This window comes from Monopterus albus, unplaced genomic scaffold, assembly GCF_001952655.1.
Source record: "Monopterus albus unplaced genomic scaffold, M_albus_1.0 scaffold7.1, whole genome shotgun sequence".
NCBI classification, from domain to species: domain Eukaryota; kingdom Metazoa; phylum Chordata; class Actinopteri; order Synbranchiformes; family Synbranchidae; genus Monopterus; species Monopterus albus.
This window is the reverse complement of record NW_018127887.1, coordinates 808093-827781: the sequence shown is the minus strand read 5'-3', so window position 1 is coordinate 827781 and position 19689 is coordinate 808093. Positions and strand designations below refer to the sequence as shown.

General features: G+C 39.3%; 2 protein-coding genes across 2 annotated transcripts in view; one reads left to right on the top strand and one right to left on the bottom strand.

Moving 5' to 3' along the window:
- Positions 1-3609, bottom strand: part of LOC109972685 (sulfide:quinone oxidoreductase, mitochondrial-like) — a 6108-nt gene extending 2499 nt beyond the window's left edge. Inside the window, exons 1-7 of the mRNA XM_020621707.1 lie at positions 3482-3609; positions 2040-2244; positions 1715-1885; positions 1498-1551; positions 1200-1394; positions 891-1100; positions 1-170 (exon numbers count right to left, since the gene is read on the bottom strand). The exon at positions 1-170 is cut by the window's left edge and continues 2 nt beyond it. Of these exons, the coding sequence (XP_020477363.1) occupies positions 1-170; positions 891-1100; positions 1200-1394; positions 1498-1551; positions 1715-1885; positions 2040-2244; positions 3482-3603 (1127 nt within the window). The 5' untranslated portion in view covers positions 3604-3609. The remainder of the gene's footprint in view (positions 171-890; positions 1101-1199; positions 1395-1497; positions 1552-1714; positions 1886-2039; positions 2245-3481) is intronic.
- A 2938-nt stretch (positions 3610-6547) lies between these two features.
- On the top strand, positions 6548-18254 carry atp8b4 (ATPase phospholipid transporting 8B4). Its single transcript, XM_020624319.1, has 28 exons — positions 6548-6666; positions 7115-7164; positions 8926-8984; positions 9078-9191; positions 9286-9384; positions 9467-9528; positions 9648-9720; positions 9968-10038; positions 10262-10341; positions 10483-10641; positions 10775-10863; positions 11225-11421; positions 11538-11746; positions 11888-11931; positions 12013-12178; positions 12274-12462; positions 12802-12917; positions 13257-13421; positions 13506-13617; positions 13719-13824; positions 14088-14229; positions 14586-14769; positions 15406-15629; positions 15727-15810; positions 16271-16516; positions 16607-16745; positions 16829-16959; positions 17486-18254. The coding sequence occupies exons 2-28, from the start codon at positions 7131-7133 to the stop codon at positions 17801-17803; spliced, it is 3612 nt and encodes a 1203-aa protein (XP_020479975.1). The 5' UTR covers positions 6548-6666; positions 7115-7130; the 3' UTR covers positions 17804-18254.
- The last annotated feature ends 1435 nt before the right edge of the window (positions 18255-19689 follow it).

Sequence of the window (19689 nt, the reverse complement as noted above, 5' to 3'; positions counted from 1 at the left end):
GTTTTGGCTGTGGGCAGATTGGTACAGTCTCCAATCCCAAAAACATTTGGATACCTCTTATGTTGGAGGGTCTCTTTGTCGACATCCAACCAACCAGCCTCATCCGCCAGTGCACTGCCTTTAATCACCAAAGTGGGCCCCATTGGTGGTGTGACATGAAGCATTTCATACTAATAAAGAGGAGATTAATTAAAGAGTCGTTGTTACATTTAAGGTATAAAGGGAAACAACAATGTACAAATGTACTGAGTTGTTCATATTATAGGTACAGGCACTAAATACAAACTACACTACCAATTACTAACTAATAAAGAGGAGATGAATTAATCAGAACCTTTATTCCTAATTTGGCATACATTGAGGCAAACTAAAGAATTTAAAATTTCTGAAGAAATTTTAGGCGTGCAAAATCCGATCACCACTTCCCCTCGTGCTTCCCGACCACGCTCTATTGTCTCTGTGCTGTCATCACAGATATTGACATAAAATATAATTTTTTGTTCGGTCTGCACTCGGTGAGGGAAAGATGACCACTAAGTACTGGCCAACAACAGGCATGGTTGAAGACATCATCATGACTAAGCTTGTAACCAAGTTAAAGGTCAGACAGTTGATGAATTATTTGTTTGGAATATAAACTGCAAAAGACAGGAGTGAGATGTGTAAATATTGACGTACTGAACAGAATTTGCAAAACATAAGATCAAGTGGGGGTGTTGACCTGTAGGACAAAGTTTAGTTAATATATGATCTTATTCTGAAGTCACTGTCTAATGTACCTGTGCCTGATGGGTAAATGGGTGTGTACAATAAAAGTGGGGTGGAGTATACGGTAGTAGAAATCATTATTCCAGGATTTATAGAGAAATAAAATTACAAAGCACAGTTACCTCAATCACTTTGGTTTCACCTGGTTTGTCAAGATTTTCAAACACAGCTTCCTTCTTGTCTGCCCGAACTTCAATCAGGTTTTGCCTCAGATTCACTTGTAAGTCACGGCGTTTAACAATGTCCCACAGTGAGTCAGCATATTTCTTGATCCCAAAGAGCACAGGTAGCGATGTGTTGTATATGACCTTGGCCTGTGCCCTTCTCCCTGTCTTTAACAGAAATATAAACATGTCTTCACTATATATGGGAAACCACACTTAATTTATCAAAATGAACCACATTATTATTACACCCCAAACTTGAAGTACCTTTCTGAGAAAGGCATCTGATAGGTACATTATCTTTTGTGGCGCTCCAGCACATTTCACAGGAGTGTTTGGGAAAGTGAACACAGCGTTGCCCTCCTTGAAGTTCTGCAGCGCTTTCCATGTTTTCTCCACAGTTTCGAATGAATAGTTTGACCCAATCTTTGGATGCTCAAACCCTTCTGGCAGTCCTTTAATCTACATACAAGAAGAATATAAGTTGTATGGGGTGTAACAGAATTCATATACCAAAGGGCCAAAGTATACCAGGTAGAGTTAAATGAGCAAAGCACTACTTCACCTTCTCATAATGGAGTTGTAAACCAAGAGCCACAATCAGATACTCATAGGAGATCTGTAACATGAAGTAAATTTTACATAGGGCTCGATGCACATCGATCATGCTGCTAGAAATGCTCAGCTCTGCATGCAAATTACTACACAATGCCAAGCTAGATAACACCCTAGTTTTATAAGTTTACAAGGTGTCAGATAACTGTTTGTTGAAGCAAACATACTTGAGACCCATCATCTGTGTAGACAGTATTCTTGTCTGGGTTTACTTCCTGAACTTTAGATTTCACCCACTTCACTCCAGATGGTATAACACTTGCAGTGGGACGGCTTGACAAGGCTACAGACTTTGCACCAGCGCCAACCAAGGTCCATAGTGGCTGATAGTAGTGCACCTGAAAGAATTGAAACATTATGTTTCTGACAAACTGAAAACATTTTCAACATTTGAATCAATGAAAGCCACATTGATCTGTAGTTTGTATTGTGTCCTAGTGATGCACAACTAGATGTGTGGTTTATAATCATCATGATCTACTGGATCCTTGCCTCACTGGGCTCCACAACAGCCACATTCTCAGCTCCCATTAACCTCTTCATTCGTGCACTCATTGTAATACCTCCACTTCCTCCTCCGAGCACAAGCATTTTGTAATGCTGTTTGGCAGAGGCATGGCTGCTCGTGTGAAGCTTAGAGACAGCAATGCCCAAGGGGTGGTACTGCCTCAGGTGATGTAAAGCAGCCATTCTAGATCTGAACAGTAAGGACAAATCACTGAGATTAGCTACAAATCATTTTTATTAAACTAGCTGTCATAACAGTCAAATAACTTCTTTAAGGTGACTTTTCTTAGCAGCTGTTCGGTGAAATTTACTTTAAGAACTGACCAAGAGATACACTTTTAAGTCTATTCCCTGGATAACAGCTGTAGCACGTAACAACAGATTATTTTTCATTTGTGTTTAGCGGAACCATATCCTTTCACGGACAATGCAAGATAATATTATCCTTATCCCTATCTGGTCATGCACATTTTCTGGTGTTGTGTTGAAATCTGTTTCCCCATGGATATGTGTTTCTCCTAACCTGGACCCTAACATTATCCTAACCACAACTCATAGATACACTGTATATATCCACTAGATGCTGCACTGGGGCTTCTGAGATACATCTCACCATGTGCCATATTGTCAGGAGCGGTCTGGTTGTTCTGGCCAGGTTTATTAGCAGAAAAAGCCACAACACTGTGCTGCATTTGATTGTTGTGATCTAAAAAAATGCCAGGGAACATTTTTCACACATGAGAAGTTATTTTACAATATTTTACCTTAAAAAGACGTATTTTTAAAAAATAACAGACCAATAGTAAGCCAGAAATTATATTTTTCACTATGTCAGTTATTACGCTTAGTAGCCTTAAACTGTTTTATGGGGCTAACATGACATATCCCGTCTGTAGTGAAACATTAGCCGCAGTATAAAAGTGAAGAACAGTTTAACAACCGTCCAGCAGGTGGCAGTATGCAATGCGCTGTCGAAAACAGGGCGCCGTTACTGCATACTATGGAGTTGTTGAAGCAGGATCTTATTGTGAAGGACGGAAGTACGGAAACGAACGTATTTTTAGCATTAATGTTGATTTGATCGAGACAGGAACGAGCTCAAGACCATTGATAAATGAAGGCAATGCAATAAAACACGGTCAAAACCAGGCGCGTCTGCTGTTTACAGCAAAGAGATAAGAGCTCAGTGAAAGCATATCAGCTCCCGGCTACACCACTGGCGTCAGCGCTCTTTTGTCGTCTCTAGTTAAAAATAAATCTAACAAAATGACTAGTATGGTGCATGGCTAGAAAGGCAAGAGGTTAGACTTTACTTTCATACCGTTATATTAACTGAAAACATTACACGATCATTTATATATGTAGTTAACATAACATTTTAACAATGTTAGCTAAAACACCTTCGTTAGAGTAAACAGTGACCTTACATCTTAGCTGAACTGCTGCTTGTTGCATAATAAACTCCCCTTCCTCCATAACAAGCACTCCTGTACAGGCATAGACCCGACAACCTTACAGTCTGGTACAGTTTAGCGCTGTAACTAATCATTTTTCGGATACTTACCTCGGACAACACTGCGGTTAAACGTCCTTTTTGCAGAAAAAACCCTAAATGTCCCAGGATAATGGATCTGATGTCCACTCTAGCATCCTACTCTCAGCAAGTGTCGACACGGCGTAAACTTATTGTTGCCACCCTTAGAAGGACTGACGTACGGAGATGGTGTCAAATTCAAGTCATAAATACTAGGACGTCCCCGTCCCCTCAAATTCTTCGACCAATCAGAAACGACCATTGTTAACCGAAAGTCTAAAGCATCCTGTACTTGTATAACTAAAAATACAGTCAGTGAGCAGAACTGTTCAATAGCGTGGCTGAGTATTACCTCGATTATATTCACAAGAACATCGACAATGGATAAGCTTGTAGAAAAGATGACAATCCTACTTTACAGGAGCAAGTCTGGATGTGGCATCTTAGGTTGAGTGTGTCAGGATGTTACACTTTGTCCTGTCATGGTCACGGCAGCCTACAAGTGGTTGCATATGTGTTTTTAAAATAAACCTATTTCAAATTCAACACAAATGCAGTGTTTTCTGTAAGGCAAATTTGGCTGTAAACACCAATCAACTATGCACCCATGGATGAATTATTAATACATTCATGCAGCCCACCCCATCCATGCACAGACAGATTTACAGTGGCTGCTTTGTGTTGTAGATTTAATTATATCTGGTTACAGTAGTGATTTATGTGGTTTTCAATCAACATATGTGCAGGATTCATCGGGTTTCTGTCATTGGTGCAGTCTAACAGTGGAGACTGGGCAGTTATAACACTGGTAAGACTAATGAGCCTTGGCACTTCACTTTACAGCTTACGGAAGTATTATCTGGTCATAATGGGAGTACACTTGAGATCTTTATGCCAGTTTTATTGAGGGATCACAATCATGGTAGTGCTAGTATGACTGCAGGATACACACTGCTCAACCTCATCTTCTACAAATTACATTTATATTATTCAGGGATCCATGAAGGAAATTAAGCGAGAGTGTGATAGTTATGACTGTGTTAGTGTGTTTTAGAAATATGATACCTGGTTAATACACTGGCTCACTGTTGTCTATGTGAAATGTAATGGGACTGTGCACATGGGTGTGCCCGTAGAAGACTCCTCTTTATTTCCCACAGTGACTCAGCATATATCAGGACTCAGGAAGAGTGCTTTAATTTACTTTATTCAACCTTTATTTTCAGGGTAATCCCATTGAAGTTTACACCTTCTTTGTCAGCCCTGACATTGGTACTGTTGTGTATTATTGACCTTCATCCTTTTCCCCATCTTAAATATGAAATTCACACAGAGGTTGACTGGGATCAATTTACAGTTTATAACAGCATATATCTGTATTGGCACATAGAGACAAGGGAACAATATGTGTGTATTAACACAATGTTAACATATGGTTTTTTTCACTATAGAGCTGCTGATCATTATCAAATGCCAATAAGATCTCGAAACACCAAGAGAGATATGTCTGTTTATTTTGTTTTAACAAAGTGTGTCCAGAGTGCTTTCCCCTTCTCATAGGTGTCAGATAAATTAACAACTGATTGCATGTTCTTCTCCATGTGTCTTCAGTCAAATATTGCATATTAATTATAGTGATTAATACTTAATTGAGACAGAGCTATGTATAAAGTGGCATTCAGCTGATCATTTAAGGCCTTGAAATGATTTTTGTTGTGATTTGGCACAATGGACATAACACTGAACTGAATACAGAAATTTGTTCAAATGCATCTTAAAATCTTAAAAGCTGTGTTTTCTGAGAAATTAGTATTTCTTAATAAACAACAAACATCTTAATCTGTTCAGCAATCAACACTGAAACGTTATGTTTTCAATCATTTTGCCTTCATTTTACAGCTATGATGACAATGTAGCTTGTTATATTGTCAGGTAATGTTGTATTGTAGCCATTAGTATACAAAGTATGACCCTGACACTAATCAGCTTAAGAACAGGTTGCACTAGATATTTATCATTATTAATACAGGTAATACAGATATACGCCAGTTGGTGGCACTGTAGTTGCAATTTCACTATTTTGGAAAACTTTAAATAAAGTATGTAAAGTAAAAAGACAGTCATGATGACAAAACACTTCCTCCCCATTAGATTGTGGATATATGAAGCATCCTTAATCAATATAGACATTCTTTAATGAGTTATGTATAAAAAAACGTGAAAAAGAAATTAAAGCTATAATGACATGACCTAATAGCTTATAAAACAACAGAAAGATTGAATCAAGAATATTAAAGTAGCAGCCTGTATAAAAAGATGCTTTAATGCAGAGCTAATTTTTTTTCTTCGTTCATGTTGAGATTATAAAATTTTAGCCCTTATGATGATTATTTAGTGACATTTTAAACTAATAAAGCTGTAATCACAACACTTATCCAAGACACAAATCTGCTTTTAAGGTTTTAATTGACCTTTTTTGTAAGTTTTTGATTTTTTAAAGCTCAGTCATAGTGTGATAGAGTGGTGTAGCCTAATTCAAAATTTCATAGTTGTACTGTAGCTACTAACAGGAGAGCATCACCAGGTGTCTGACTGCATTTAAATGTTTAAATGTTGGTAAAGAAATCAGTCAGGGGAGTTTTCACATATAGAGAGAAAGAGAGAGAGAGAGAGAGAGAGAGAGAGACTCATTGCAGCACACACACATAGATACAAGCCGGCATCTCATCGAGGAAGGCTCCAGCCTCAGCTGTATGTGGTCGCTCTTGGTGAGTGATCATCATATTCATATCTGTTCAGTCTCACTGACACTGAGTTATTGTGTCAGATTAATTATTGTTTTCTGTCTGCGCCCGTTTCGCAGGCTCCAACATCTGCAGTCAGTGGCTCTCCTTACTCACTGCAGTGGAACAGACTTTACATGAGTCCATCCCTGGCTTGTGATTTTTATTCAGGACAAGGATGGCATTTACTACGAAGTGAATCTGCGGAATTTGGTGCTTCAAATAAGTGCTCACCTCTACATGACAGGATACATGGAGACAACACAAGCCTGCGCCTGTGACAAACTTGCACAAGGTAAGAACATTCAGACATAGACAGACCTCAGAAATGTCTGTGCTCATTTTATACATTGTATTACCATTGCTCAAATCATCATTTATATAACATAGAGACACAAGGAAAGCTACATCACATACACTGTATTTATTTTTAAAATGAAGGAGCTGTGCATCTTTAGGGGTTAATCTCCCAGTGTTGTGTTGCTCACCTGGGACCTTTTGCTAAGGAGACGGTGTCCTGGGAATTTACCTGCTGCTGTACACACTGACAGTGTAATTAAAGCTTGTCGGAACAGAAAGGAAACAAGACACCACAGATATAACTCGGAGGTGCATTTATTACACACTGACTCATCTCTCTGCCACGCTTGCTCTAGCACTGTCCCACTGCAGAATTTGCAGCTCCACACTTTTCAGTGTAGGCAGTTAAATGCGGCTTCTATGTCCTTTTGGGAAACCTTTAGGAGGTTGCAGGAGAATATGGCATTCTGGAGGAGGAGGAATACTAAAGTTGGTAAGACAAGTCTCTCTTTACTCTGTATTCAGTTTCTTTTATTTATTAATTTTTATTTTATTTGAAATTATTATTTTCTAAGAACAAACTGGCCAGGAAGGCGTTGATACTTGTTGTCCTGCTAAGATGCAAAAAAATAAATCAAGTAAACAGATATCAATTTTCAAAAAACTATCACTGAACAACAGCTTTAACCATGGACCTTAACTGGTTGTGTGCTCGAGGCATGTCAATTATACAAAACTTTTTAAATTGACTTGCTGAACTTTCAAAAGCAGGAGACAGTTTTTTTCTTCTTTCACAAAGATATACAATAACTCCTATACACAATAAGTGCTCATCCAGTCTTTAGAGGTTTAGAGACATAAAATAAGGCTGTACAGTAGCATCTCTCTCCCTCTCTATGTGAGTGTGTCTATGAGGTCTGTGTTTTTTATGTGTTGGTGTGTGCTGTGTGTGTGTTTGTCATCTGTAGCATTCTGCAATAATTATCTGCCTCAGACACAGAATGAGGTGATCTTATCCTTGTGCAGGAACAGACAAACATGTTTCCACATGTTTAGCGAGGGATTTAAGTGTATTTAATTTCTTCAACGGTATATGTGTTGACATCATTTTGGGATGTCTTAAAACCACTGAAGCTGATCTGTAAAAGCTTATCGTAATTATGTTTGACTCAGGAAGAATGTGGTCTGAATTATTTCCTAAAGCATTTGTGAGTAATTTCATTGTAATCTGTTCAGACTTGCAGACCTACCAGAGGAGTTTACCAGATTGGGAAAAAACCAGTCCATAAAAACAGAGAGAACTAAGGCCTGTATTAGAGAAACAGCTTAGCATTTCCAGATATTCTAATGAAATGTTTAAGCAGACCAAAGCCTTTGAACAACAACAATAGCCTTTCTTAATAATTAATGGTCCTTGTAACCGATAGCGAGCTGAGTCTGGTGTTTTGTTTGAGAAGGTCTATCCTGTTGCGGCTCTGTGCATATGAGTTATGCATAATTCAACAATGATTTAACCTCATTTGGAAACAACGGATCAGCTCTGTGCTGCTTCAGGCACTGCTCTGTGCAGAAAGCCATAGTGCTTTGATACACGGTTTCATCATCTCACAGGTGACTGTTATCTGGCATGTTTGTGAGTGAATGCGCTTCCCGTTGATACTGTTTAAAAAATGTGACCCAGCCTGATAACGAACCATAATGCATCATTTTGACAAATGAGGTGAATGCCTTGTTGTAAATTGCAGATGAAACACTAAGTACATGGGTGAAAAGGGCAGGCTCAGACAGAGTCCACATGCCACAGACACTCATCAAAGCCACGAAGAAGACTCACCCAAAGAGGTGGTATTAAGTAAGTTCTACTTCCCTTTAGAGAGAGGGCAGATCAACCATAGGTCATGGTGTATTCATGTCCATGGATATTCCATAAACAAAGGCTCATCCATCATAACCATGTTGTAAGAGTGTATGAGTGGTACTCTGTGAAAGAACCATAATAGTATACCAAATGCCGTAAACGAGAGAAATAGCTTCCAAGGAGAAGTGACTACTACAAAGGAAATGGCATTTAGGAGGCGCAGAGGGTCTAATGAAAGATAGAGTTGTATATGGGAAATGTAATGGGAATTGTAGTAAAAGAATTTAACTTTTTCTTATTGTTTGTATTTGCAAATCAATAACTGACTGTAAAAACAATTCTGCATAATTTTATCAGCTTGTTTCTTGACAATGCCAGTGTGTTCTTTGTGTTTAGAAAGGGAACGCCATGTAAAAGCCAATGACCCAGACTACAATGAGAAGTTTTTTTATGCTGTAAGTAGACCTCAGAATTAGATTAAGTTTGCATCATCCACAGGTTTAGACTGTGTTTTCATCGGTGCTTTTTCTAAATGTTTTATTATTCAGGACAATCGCATCAAAACCTCCAAGTACAACATCTTCACCTTCCTGCCCATGAACTTGTTTGAGCAGTTCCAGAGGGTGGCGAATGCTTACTTCTTAGTACTGCTAATACTGCAGGTAAGAGAAGCTCTGTTTGTGGGGGAAATCTGCTTTGTGGTCTTGAAGTTGGTGGAGAAACAGTCGGAGCTAATTTGCTTTTCTTTTCATATAGTTAATTCCAGAAATATCCTCTTTGTCCCCCTTCACAACCATCGTGCCTTTGGTGTTGGTGCTGGTAATCACGGCCATCAAGGATGCCACAGATGATTATGTTAGTTTAACTATTCATATTTTACAGTTTTTCTGAATGCTCAGAGTTTTCTCATATGGTAAAACTGTTTTCTAAATTTCAGTTTCGATATAAGAGCGACCAGCAAGTTAACAACCGCCAGTCTCAGGTTCTCATTAGGGGATGGTTCGTTACTGCTTCCTTCTGTTTTTCTAAATACTTTGTATAACTGCTGAGAAGCCAGCGCACATGATCAAGGAAATGTTGTTGTTTTATTGTAAACTTTTGTGGTTCTTGTTTCCAAGCTTGCAGAATGAGAAGTGGATGAACATTCATGTGGGAGACATCATCAGACTGGAGAACAATCAATTTGTTGCTGTGAGTAAACTGTGCTACTCTGTCTTCAAATTGGATGCTTTAATTCATGCACAGTGAAACATCCATTAACATTTATTGGAGGAAGCCAAATTCTGTATTGTATGTGTAGATATAGAAACAAAGAGAAGGTTAACAGAAGGCTTCTTTTGGGAGATTCACAGGACACTGAGTGCTCCAGCTTCAGTGGTACAGAGACTGATTTATTGCCTTTTCTCACTACTGAGTATTTCGTATTGGTTTTACACAGGCAGACATCCTCCTTCTCAGCAGTAGCGAACCCTACGGACTGTGCTATATTGAGACTGCAGAGCTAGATGGGTAAGTGCTGCACTGGATATATAAAGTAAAACTGATAAGAAACTAAATGCAGTCGGCGAGACAGTATCATTTATGTGAACAAAGAAAGTGTGAAAACATGAATCATGGTTGCTTATTTTTGCAGACATTTAAAGTGAATGTGATGTTACAGCTGGTTTGCTGTTAAATTCCTACACTGTCACCACAGAAGACAAAAGCTTTATTTCCATTTGTCACCATTTAGAGAGACAAATCTGAAAGTTCGTCAGGCCTTGAGCATCACCTCAGATTTGGGAGATGTTTCAAAACTGATGGACTTTGATGGTGAGGTGATGTTTGAAATATTTGTTTTGTTAACAAATCACTTGTGGACTTGGTGTATGTGGACATGTTGACTTGCGATACTATTCAGAATGATTATTTGATTATATTTTATTTGTTTTGTTTTTTTTCGGTGTTCCACAGGAAAAGTCATTTGTGAGCCACCAAACAACAAACTGGATCGATTTACTGGAACTTTATACTGGAGAGGCAACAGATATCCTCTGGATAATGAAAAAATGCTGCTGCGAGGTTGTGTTCTCAGAAACACTGAGTGGTGCTTTGGATTGGTCATCTTCGCTGGTATGACATTTTTATTTTGATCCTGTCTTTCTCTATATCCACATCAATTAGTCTTTCTCTTCCCTTAGTCATACAACCTCGTTTTGTTAATGTTCCTTCAACACTGATAGTTGTCTTCCCGCCCCTCCAACAGGGTTGCAAACCAAACTGATGCAAAACTGTGGAAGAACAAAATTTAAAAGGACAAATATAGACAAACTCATGAATACTTTGGTTTTGTGGGTAAGTCATTTGTGCTTTTCAGCTTTTGTTTGCACAGGAAATTTTGGGATTCCGGCAGGGACCAAAAAAAAAAAAAACCATAACAGTTTTGTAAGTGCTCAGCTGCACAACTGTTTTCACTTATTCCTGTTATTAAACCTCTGCTCAGGAGTTACATGAGATCAGGTGTTGTCTATATACACCCATAGAGTTTTGAGAAGAGTCTGATCAGACAAAATATTTGACTTGTGTGTGCTCCATGAGTGAGCAAGATATTTAACATAACATTCTTCTTATTTTTAACAAGGCAGACTGATAAAATAGGCCCCTGTATTAACCTCAGCTTTCAAAATGAACATAAAATGCGGATTCTTTGTTTCAGATCTTTGCCTTCCTCATATGTATGGGAGCTATTCTGGGCATCGGAAACACTATTTGGGAGAGTCTGATTGACACAAACTTCCAGGTGTATTTGCCTTGGAATACCATTCAGAACAATGTTGTTTTCTCTGGCTTTCTCACCTTCTGGTCCTACGTCATCATCCTTAATACAGTTGTGCCCATCTCACTGTATGTCAGGTAAAAGACAAAGAACACAGCTGTCTGCCAAGGTCTAAAATTTCCTCCAGTCCAGTCCTCCATTATTTATTCTACTGGTTTCAGGCACTGAACATTTTATTTGAATCTTCCTTCAGTGTGGAGATCCTGCGGCTTGGTCACAGTTACTTCATTAACTGGGACCTGAAGATGTACCACAGCCGGACGGACACTGCAGCTGTCGCACGCACCACTACCCTGAATGAGGAGCTGGGCCAAGTGGAGTTCATCTTCTCTGACAAGACCGGCACTCTCACCCAGAACATTATGGTGTTCAGCAAATGCTCCATTAACGGACACATATATGGTAGAGACATTTTTGAAACCATTTGATGCTGATCTATTACTGTTTCTCCTCTGTATAGAAATACATATTATCACAGCGACTAATCTACAGAATATTTCTGTAATCTTTATTTAACTGATGACTTTGCCTTTTTTCTCATAGGTGATGTTTATGATGAATTTAGCCAGAAGATGGAAATTACAGATGTAAGTAAAGCTAAACGACAAGAAACACTAAACTCTTTAATGCTATTAAACTTTGTAATTGTTGGTCTCTGTCCCTACTAGAAAACAGCCTGTGTGGACTTTTCCTTCAACCCTCTCAGTGACACGAGGTTTAAGTTTTATGACAGCAGCCTAGTTGAAGCTGTTAAATTGGAGGACCCTGCAGTGCAGGAGTTTTTCAGACTGCTGGCTTTGTGCCACACTGTCATGCCAGAGGAGAAGAGTGAAGGTAAGATGTACATGGTCTAGTACAAACACCAATATTAACAGAATTTATTGAATTTTTTCAAGTGTTTTCTGATGGATGTTTTTGTTAACCTGAAGGACATTTGGTGTATCAGGCCCAGTCACCTGATGAGGGAGCCCTGGTCACTGCAGCACGAAACTTTGGGTTTGTCTTCCGGGCCCGAACCCCCGAGACAATCACACTGTGTGAGATGGGAGAAGCCGTCACCTACCAGCTGCTGGCCATACTGGACTTCAACAACGTGCGCAAGAGAATGAGTGTCATTGGTTAGGTCTTCGCTTAGAATGACAATGTACTAGTTCATGCTCTAGTTCCTCTCTCACAAGTCAACATAACCTTTCATGCACATTAACATTACTAAAGTCATTACAAAGACAGACAGACCTCAAACACTATAATGTTCCACATGATGCACATCAGAGTGAAAGTGCCACAACAATCACGTCACAAGGATTTGTTTGACAGATTTATTCTGGGAGCAAGAAGGGTCTGTAATTACAAGCAGTCTGTAATCCATCTGTAATCCATCTGATTTGTCTGCTAATAGACTTTGACCAAAAAAAGTAACGTCGTATTCTTTTCCTGTGTGTTGTTGTGTTTTGCAGTAAGAAATCCAGAGGGTCAAGTTAAACTTTACTGCAAAGGAGCTGACACGATTATCTTTGAGCGTCTGGATCCATCAAATGAAGACCTCATGTCCACTACCTCTGAACATCTCAGTGTAAGTGTTATTTGATTAGGTGACATTAGTACACAAAGACTCTATTTTAAATAAGTGCATTATGCATCTCTATTGTGTAGTTATAGTCTTATAAATTCAATAAGCCAAACAAAGTGACCAAAAGGATTAATGTTCTTACCTAATACTGGTGACTCCTGCAGCAGTTTGTGCTGAGGGGATCAGCTGGTGCAGGTAACTGTCAAAATTTTAGAAATAGCTGGATTCAGATTGTATTAGTGTCTCTACTAAAAAACTGACAATAGAAGTATTGGTTGTTTTGTTTTGTTGCACACACAAATGTTACTGTAAATTGTTTGCTTTTCAATCATTTTCCTGCAGGAATTTGCAGGAGAAGGGCTTCGAACATTAGCTCTGGCCTACAAAGATCTTGATGAAGATTATTTTAAAGTCTGGAACAAGAAGCTTCTGTTTGCCAGCACTGTAATTGAGAATCGTGAAGATCAGCTGGATGTTGTCTATGAGGAGATTGAGCAGGGCTTGAAGGTAATCTTGACAACCTTTTGTTTACATTCTTAAAGTGATCAAACTTGTTTAGCCTCTGCACACTGACTGCTGTCCTGGTTGAAGCTTCTAGGAGCCACAGCAGTAGAGGACAAACTTCAGGAAGGAGTCCCACAGACCATTGCCTGTCTAGGTCTAGCTGACATCAAGATTTGGGTTCTCACAGGAGACAAACTAGGTAAAGTAGTTCACCTAAACTCTCAGAAAAACAGTTGCTTTAATAACCACTCGCTTGTCTGTGAAAAACAACAAGGCTGTAAACTGTGTATGATATTTCAGAGACAGCGATGAACATCGGCTACTCCTGCAACATGCTGCGAGATGACATGAATGAGGTGTTTGTTATTTCTGGGCACACACTCGTGGAAGTGCAACAAGAACTCAGGTAACATTTTATACGTTTATCATTTCATGGCAGCTCACGCAGCAGCTTGATATTGTCAAAAGAACTACAACTCCCAAAGTTAACCTGCTATGCCACTGTGGTATTTATGGAAAATCTTGGAATCATAAATCATGCAGATTCAGTGCCTATAATCAATATTTCATCCTGCTGACCTAAAGAGTTCTGTCAATCAGTACAAGCTCAATTGTATTCATTTTACTGTATATAAACATATTGAAGATGTATGTTTGCTGTCTCGTCAGGACAGCTAAGGAGCACATCCTCGGCCTGAGTCGAGTTAGTGCTGCAGGAGATGTCGAGAAGACAGATGCATTTTCAGATGACTCTGTGTTCGAAGAAACCATTATTGCAGAATATGCCTTAGTCATCAATGGACACAGTTTGGTAAGAAGTGTGTTACATTATATGACAACTCCATCCTCTGCTGTGCTTGTTGTTTGTCATGCCTGTTTATATTTTGGTCCAAGCACCTGTAGGAGCTGTTGACTATGCTGAGTTTGTAATGAGCAGAGAGCTGCTGTGCTGCTGAGGGCCCTCGGCTGTATTACAAGTTTTCATTAACTTCCATTTCCTCACTGAGGAGCTGCTCCCGTGCTGTGCTTTGGATGGGATGCATGATGCACGACAGCTTATTGGAAATGATACCTTGAGCTGTTGCTTGGTATTGCCTCTGTAGGGTTTGATGTAAGAAGGTGGTGATGACAGGTTTAACAGCTGTGATGTATGTGTTTTCTTTGCAGGCTCATGCTCTGGAGCCACAGCTTGAGCACATCTTGCTGGACTTGGCTTGTTTGTGTAAGTCAGTCATCTGCTGCCGGGTCACTCCGATGCAGAAAGCACAGGTGGTCGAGCTGGTAAAGAGGCACAAGAGGGCCATCACCCTGGCCATAGGAGACGGAGCCAATGATGTCAGCATGATCAAGAGTAAGTCTCAAGGATTGATCACTGTTACTCATGGACCCAGGGGTCTGACATTAAAACGGTGCATTGTTATTATGCTAAGCATCAGTTTTTCCTACAAATAATATATATACGCAGAACATTTTTGAAAAACCTAGAAAGTCATTTTACAACACTTACTGTACAGCGATTCTGCTTCTAGCATCACCTGAGGCTCTTCTGAATATCTGAGAAAATATTCAGGTCAACACATACACACAAAAGAAAAAGAATGTAACCTTTAACCTCAAGTTGCACTTCTTTTTCCTAATCCAAACAAAGATGGCAGCTGGGAATGTCTTCTTCCAGTATACTTTTCTGTAACTGAACCTGACCTCCCTCTGCAAGCAAATTAAAGCAATTTACATAATGTAGGAGCCCAGTCTGTATATGTTCACATACATATTTGAAGAGTTTAAGTTGTAAATTGATTTTTTTATACAAAATAAAGTTTAACTTTAAATGGTTAGCCCTTGAACTGAAACGTCTGTCAACCAATTTTAGTGAAATTAGGATCACAGGTTATACTTTAAATGTAGTAAATACTTCAGTAATATTTCAATGACATTTGATATTCTAGTTTCAAATGCCAATTATCCAAACAGAGTATTTCTTCCTCAGCTGCACACATTGGTGTTGGCATCAGTGGCCAGGAGGGGATGCAGGCCGTTCTGGCATCGGATTATTCCTTTGCTCAGTTTCGATACCTGCAGCGGCTCTTGCTGGTGCACGGGCGCTGGTCCTACTTCCGCATGTGTAATTTCCTCTGTTACTTCTTCTACAAGAACTTTGCCTTCACACTGGTACACTTCTGGTATGGCTTCTTCTGTGGTTTCTCAGCTCAGGTAAGCATACTGTAATGCATTATGAAGCCTGTTTGGTTTTTGAAAGTGTCTCTTTTTTGTTTTGCAATAATTATATGTTACTGTGCTTTTTCCATAGACTGTATATGACCAGTGGTTTATTACCCTCTACAATATAGTCTATACATCTTTGCCAGTCTTGGCAATGGGGCTGTTTGATCAGGTATTACTGCTGACTATGTGATGATAACACAGTGCTGACTTATATAATCAACCTGCTTAAATCTTTTCAAACAAACTCTTCATTTTGAAATTTGGACTGGAGTCCATTTATGTTTCCAGCAGTTTCCAGTGGAAACCTCCTCAGTCATCTTATACATTTCTTTTTTGATTTTCTGTTCAAGATACTGTCAAGTCATACAGGTGAATATTGTATTACTGTAGACCCCATTCACTGTGTCGTCATTAATATACCTAGCACTGCACTAAATTCAACTTACGTGTGACTAGAACCTCTAACCTATTAAAACTTAATGCATAAATATCTCAATACACAGTTAATCTGTTTATTGTTCAGTTTACCATCAGCCAACCCAGTTCCTGACTGTCTTCTGACCATCATTCAGCACATTTCTTACTAAGTTACTCACATCAAGTACTCATACTTTCTCTGTTTCCTAAAGGATGTCAGTGACCAGTACAGCCTTCGTTACCCGAGCCTTTACAAACCCGGCCAGCAAAACCTACTCTTCAACAAACGCCAGTTTTTCTTGTGCACGCTACAGGGGTTGGGCACATCATTCCTGGTCTTCTTTATTCCCTACGGAGCCTTCTCTGACATAGTCAAAGAGGACGCCACACAATTTTCAGAACAACAAGTGTTTGCTGTTACTATAGCAACATCTTTGATTATTGTTGTAAATGTTCAGGTGAGATCATAAACAGAGAAACAGACACAAGTAGTCCTGTTGTTTAGAAAAAATATAATATAATGTTGTTTTGCGTGTATCTGTTCCTAGATCGGACTTGACACACACTACTGGGCAGCTGTCAATCACCTCTTCATATGGGGGAGTGTGACACTGTATTTTGCCATATTATTCACGGTGCAAAGCAATGGCATATTTTTCATTATCCCTAAGAATTTCCCATTTGTAGGTAAGTTTTGCTCAGTGTGATACATGTAAGGAAATACTGTTGACGCATGGACACTGAGTACAAATAAGTCTGTGTTTTCTCAGGCACAGCCCGTAACTGTCTGTCAGAGAAGAGTGTGTGGCTGATCATTCTGCTGACTACTGTGGTGTGTGTTGTGCCCAGCTTAGTAGTCAGCTTCCTGAGAGTAGACCTCTTCCCAACTCTGACAGACAAGGTACAATAACTTTAATGCACATACAGTGTTTGTGCAATCAATAAACACACCATTAACATTTCCCTCATGGCTGTTTTTAGGTAGTGGAAAGTAAGATATTTAGTCATGGTTAGGTTTATAGAAAAATAACACCAATGAATACACATTTGTGCAGCAGAACATTTTTTATTCTTGCCTAAAGAAATCATGTCAGATTGGGAACTACTGGGCAGTGGGCCAAAGTAACTGTATATAGAAAAACTAACTCCACCTTAAGCAGCTACAAGAGTAAAATGCTACTTACACAATTGCGATGGTATTAATCTAATAGCATTATATATAATATATCAGTCACTAGGGGCACTTTTCTGCAGAATGAGTACTTTTAATTTTGACACTTTAGGCATATTTTGCCTATAATACTTCTGTGCTTCAGCAAGATTTAAATGCATACATTTTGCTTGTAATAAAGTATTCTTACATTGCGGTATTGATATTTTAAGCAAAGGATCTAAGTACTTTCTCCATCACTGCTGTATTTCACCAGGTCCGTCATCTACAACAGTCTAGAAAGAAGCAAGGACCTCAGGAGCGGAGCCTGAGGCGAGTACGCAGGACGAGCTCTCGTCGATCTGCCTATGCCTTCTCCCACCAACAGGGCTATGGGGAGCTGATTACCTCAGGCAAAAACATGCGGATGAGCGTGGTCTCTTCTGCTTGCTCCCCTGAAAGAGAGCCACACAGCTCCAGCTGGATAGAAAATGTGATTAAGAGTAAGAACGAAGTGTCCTGCATCTCTGATGAAAGCACAGAGCTCAAACAGAGCAACAGACTCCAAAGCACACAGAGTGAACCTGACCTCTGACTAACAGACCAAGCACTAGGTATGACTGCCGTTCATTTGTGTGAAATTACACTCAAATCCAACAACACAGCCATACCTCAATTTTTTATTAATGTAATAAAGGCCAAATAAAATATGATTACTTTGAGGGTGTCTAAGAAAGTCAGATGATTGAATGCAGATCATGTAAAGCTTTTTCATCTCTATCCCGCAGAACATCGTGAATTTGCAAAGGTTTGGTTTAACAATGGCAGGTATATAAGGACAATATTATGCATGTGAAACATTTACCATCCTGTGGCAACTAATCCAGTTTGATCTTTAAACAATTGGTGGATTCATTCAATATTATTTTAAACGCATGTCCTGATTAATAAAGAAAAGCTGGGACATTTTAGCACCACTAGTGTTATGTGCCGTTTGCACCTGTCAGTGAGCGAACGAGAAAGAGGCGGACCCAGGTAGCCGACTTCGATGCAAGCAGTGATTTATTATGTACAGTGATGATAAGAATAAAAGTGCACAGAGGGAAATAGTGCGCAGTCCTGTCGATGAGTAGTAGCCGGGTGTTGACCAACAGCAGGAGGCGAGGAGATGGAGAGCTGGGCCGAGCTGAGAGTGGAGCCACGGTCCGGAGGAACAGTCCATGGGGGGAACACAAAACAGTAGCTGGCTAGGGGATAAATACATACAAAACAACGAAAGAGCACGGAGAAAAAATGGCCTAGAGACTAGAACGAACTGGCAAGTGACTGAGGAGTGAAACCAGGTAATATAGTGAGCAACCTAATCAAGTGCAGCTGGTGATAAGGGAGTGAGGAACAGGTGAACGTGATTAGTGTAAATGGGCAAGAGACAGTAGGAAAGGTGAGGGAGGCCAGGTGATAGCTGTAGACAGCAGTATGAGCCTAATGTATGGTTTTATATGACATTTTACCAATGTGATGCACTTTTGCATGTGTGTACTGCTGCTGTTAAAAAAGAGGAAGTGCGGGTAGAGATGTCTGAGTGTCTGTAAGAAGAGAAAAAAGAATCACTGAGTTTACTGGAAAGAAGATTTTAAAATATTATGGCTTCGTGCATAAAGTAAACATCTGATTAATCTGTAAATGAATATTTGTAAAAAAGATAACAGTAGAAAATGTTAAGTCATTGTGGTGGACAGTTGGTAAAATGGGGATGTCTGATTGAAAAAGAGAAGGCAGCCTAACTCACAGAAATCCTTTAAAAACCACAGCAAAAAACAGGAACAACAAGGGCTCTCAGCAGCTGCTGCCGGAGGCTCTGTCTGGTTGTTTTTCTGAGTTCCAAAAGACAGAGAAAGCACAGAGAAGCAGGCTAGAAAGACATATCATCATAACAGCAGGGCAGCCTGGCCTCTAGGGGAGGAAGAGATGAAAACCAGATATAGAGCAGCTACTAAGAGTGGGATGCAACAAGGGATGACTGAACTGTTCAGCAAAATCCCACATTCCAACAAAAAAAAAAAAAACAATGTATGAGTCCCTACCTTGAGGTAACCGGCATTGGAATTATGATGTTCAACAAAATTCAACAAGCACCAACTTGAAACAACCAGTGACTGGTGATCAGTGACAGATTCTTTGACTTTTATTCAGTAATGCGAGAGCTCAACTATAACAATTGTAATTAAAGAGCTTAAATTAATGACTGAAAACACCTTTTGTTGATTTGTAGAGTTGTAAACAAATCACTTTATTGTTGATGATTTTTGCATTATTGCTTGCTGCAACTCTCTTATATAAAAATTATAAACCTTTAAACTCTCTCTTTGAGTTATTTTTATTATTATTTCAGCTATAGTAGAGTATTAGAAACTGTTCAAAGTTGCATATGTTTAGTACAAAAACTAAAATACAATTGGTTTAAACGTGGTTAACCTCTCA

What these genes read in the sequence shown, in the direction of transcription:
- atp8b4 (XM_020624319.1), top strand. Translation starts at nt 7,131, where the DNA reads ATGGCATTCTGGAGGAGGAGGAATACTAAAGTTG. An exon ending in TAGTACTGCTAATACTGCAG is followed by an intron (nt 9,192 to 9,285) that starts GTAAGAGAAGCT and finishes CTTTTCATATAG; the next exon opens with TTAATTCCAGAAATATCCTC. An exon ending in AGATTGAGCAGGGCTTGAAG is followed by an intron (nt 13,422 to 13,505) that starts GTAATCTTGACA and finishes TCCTGGTTGAAG; the next exon opens with CTTCTAGGAGCCACAGCAGT.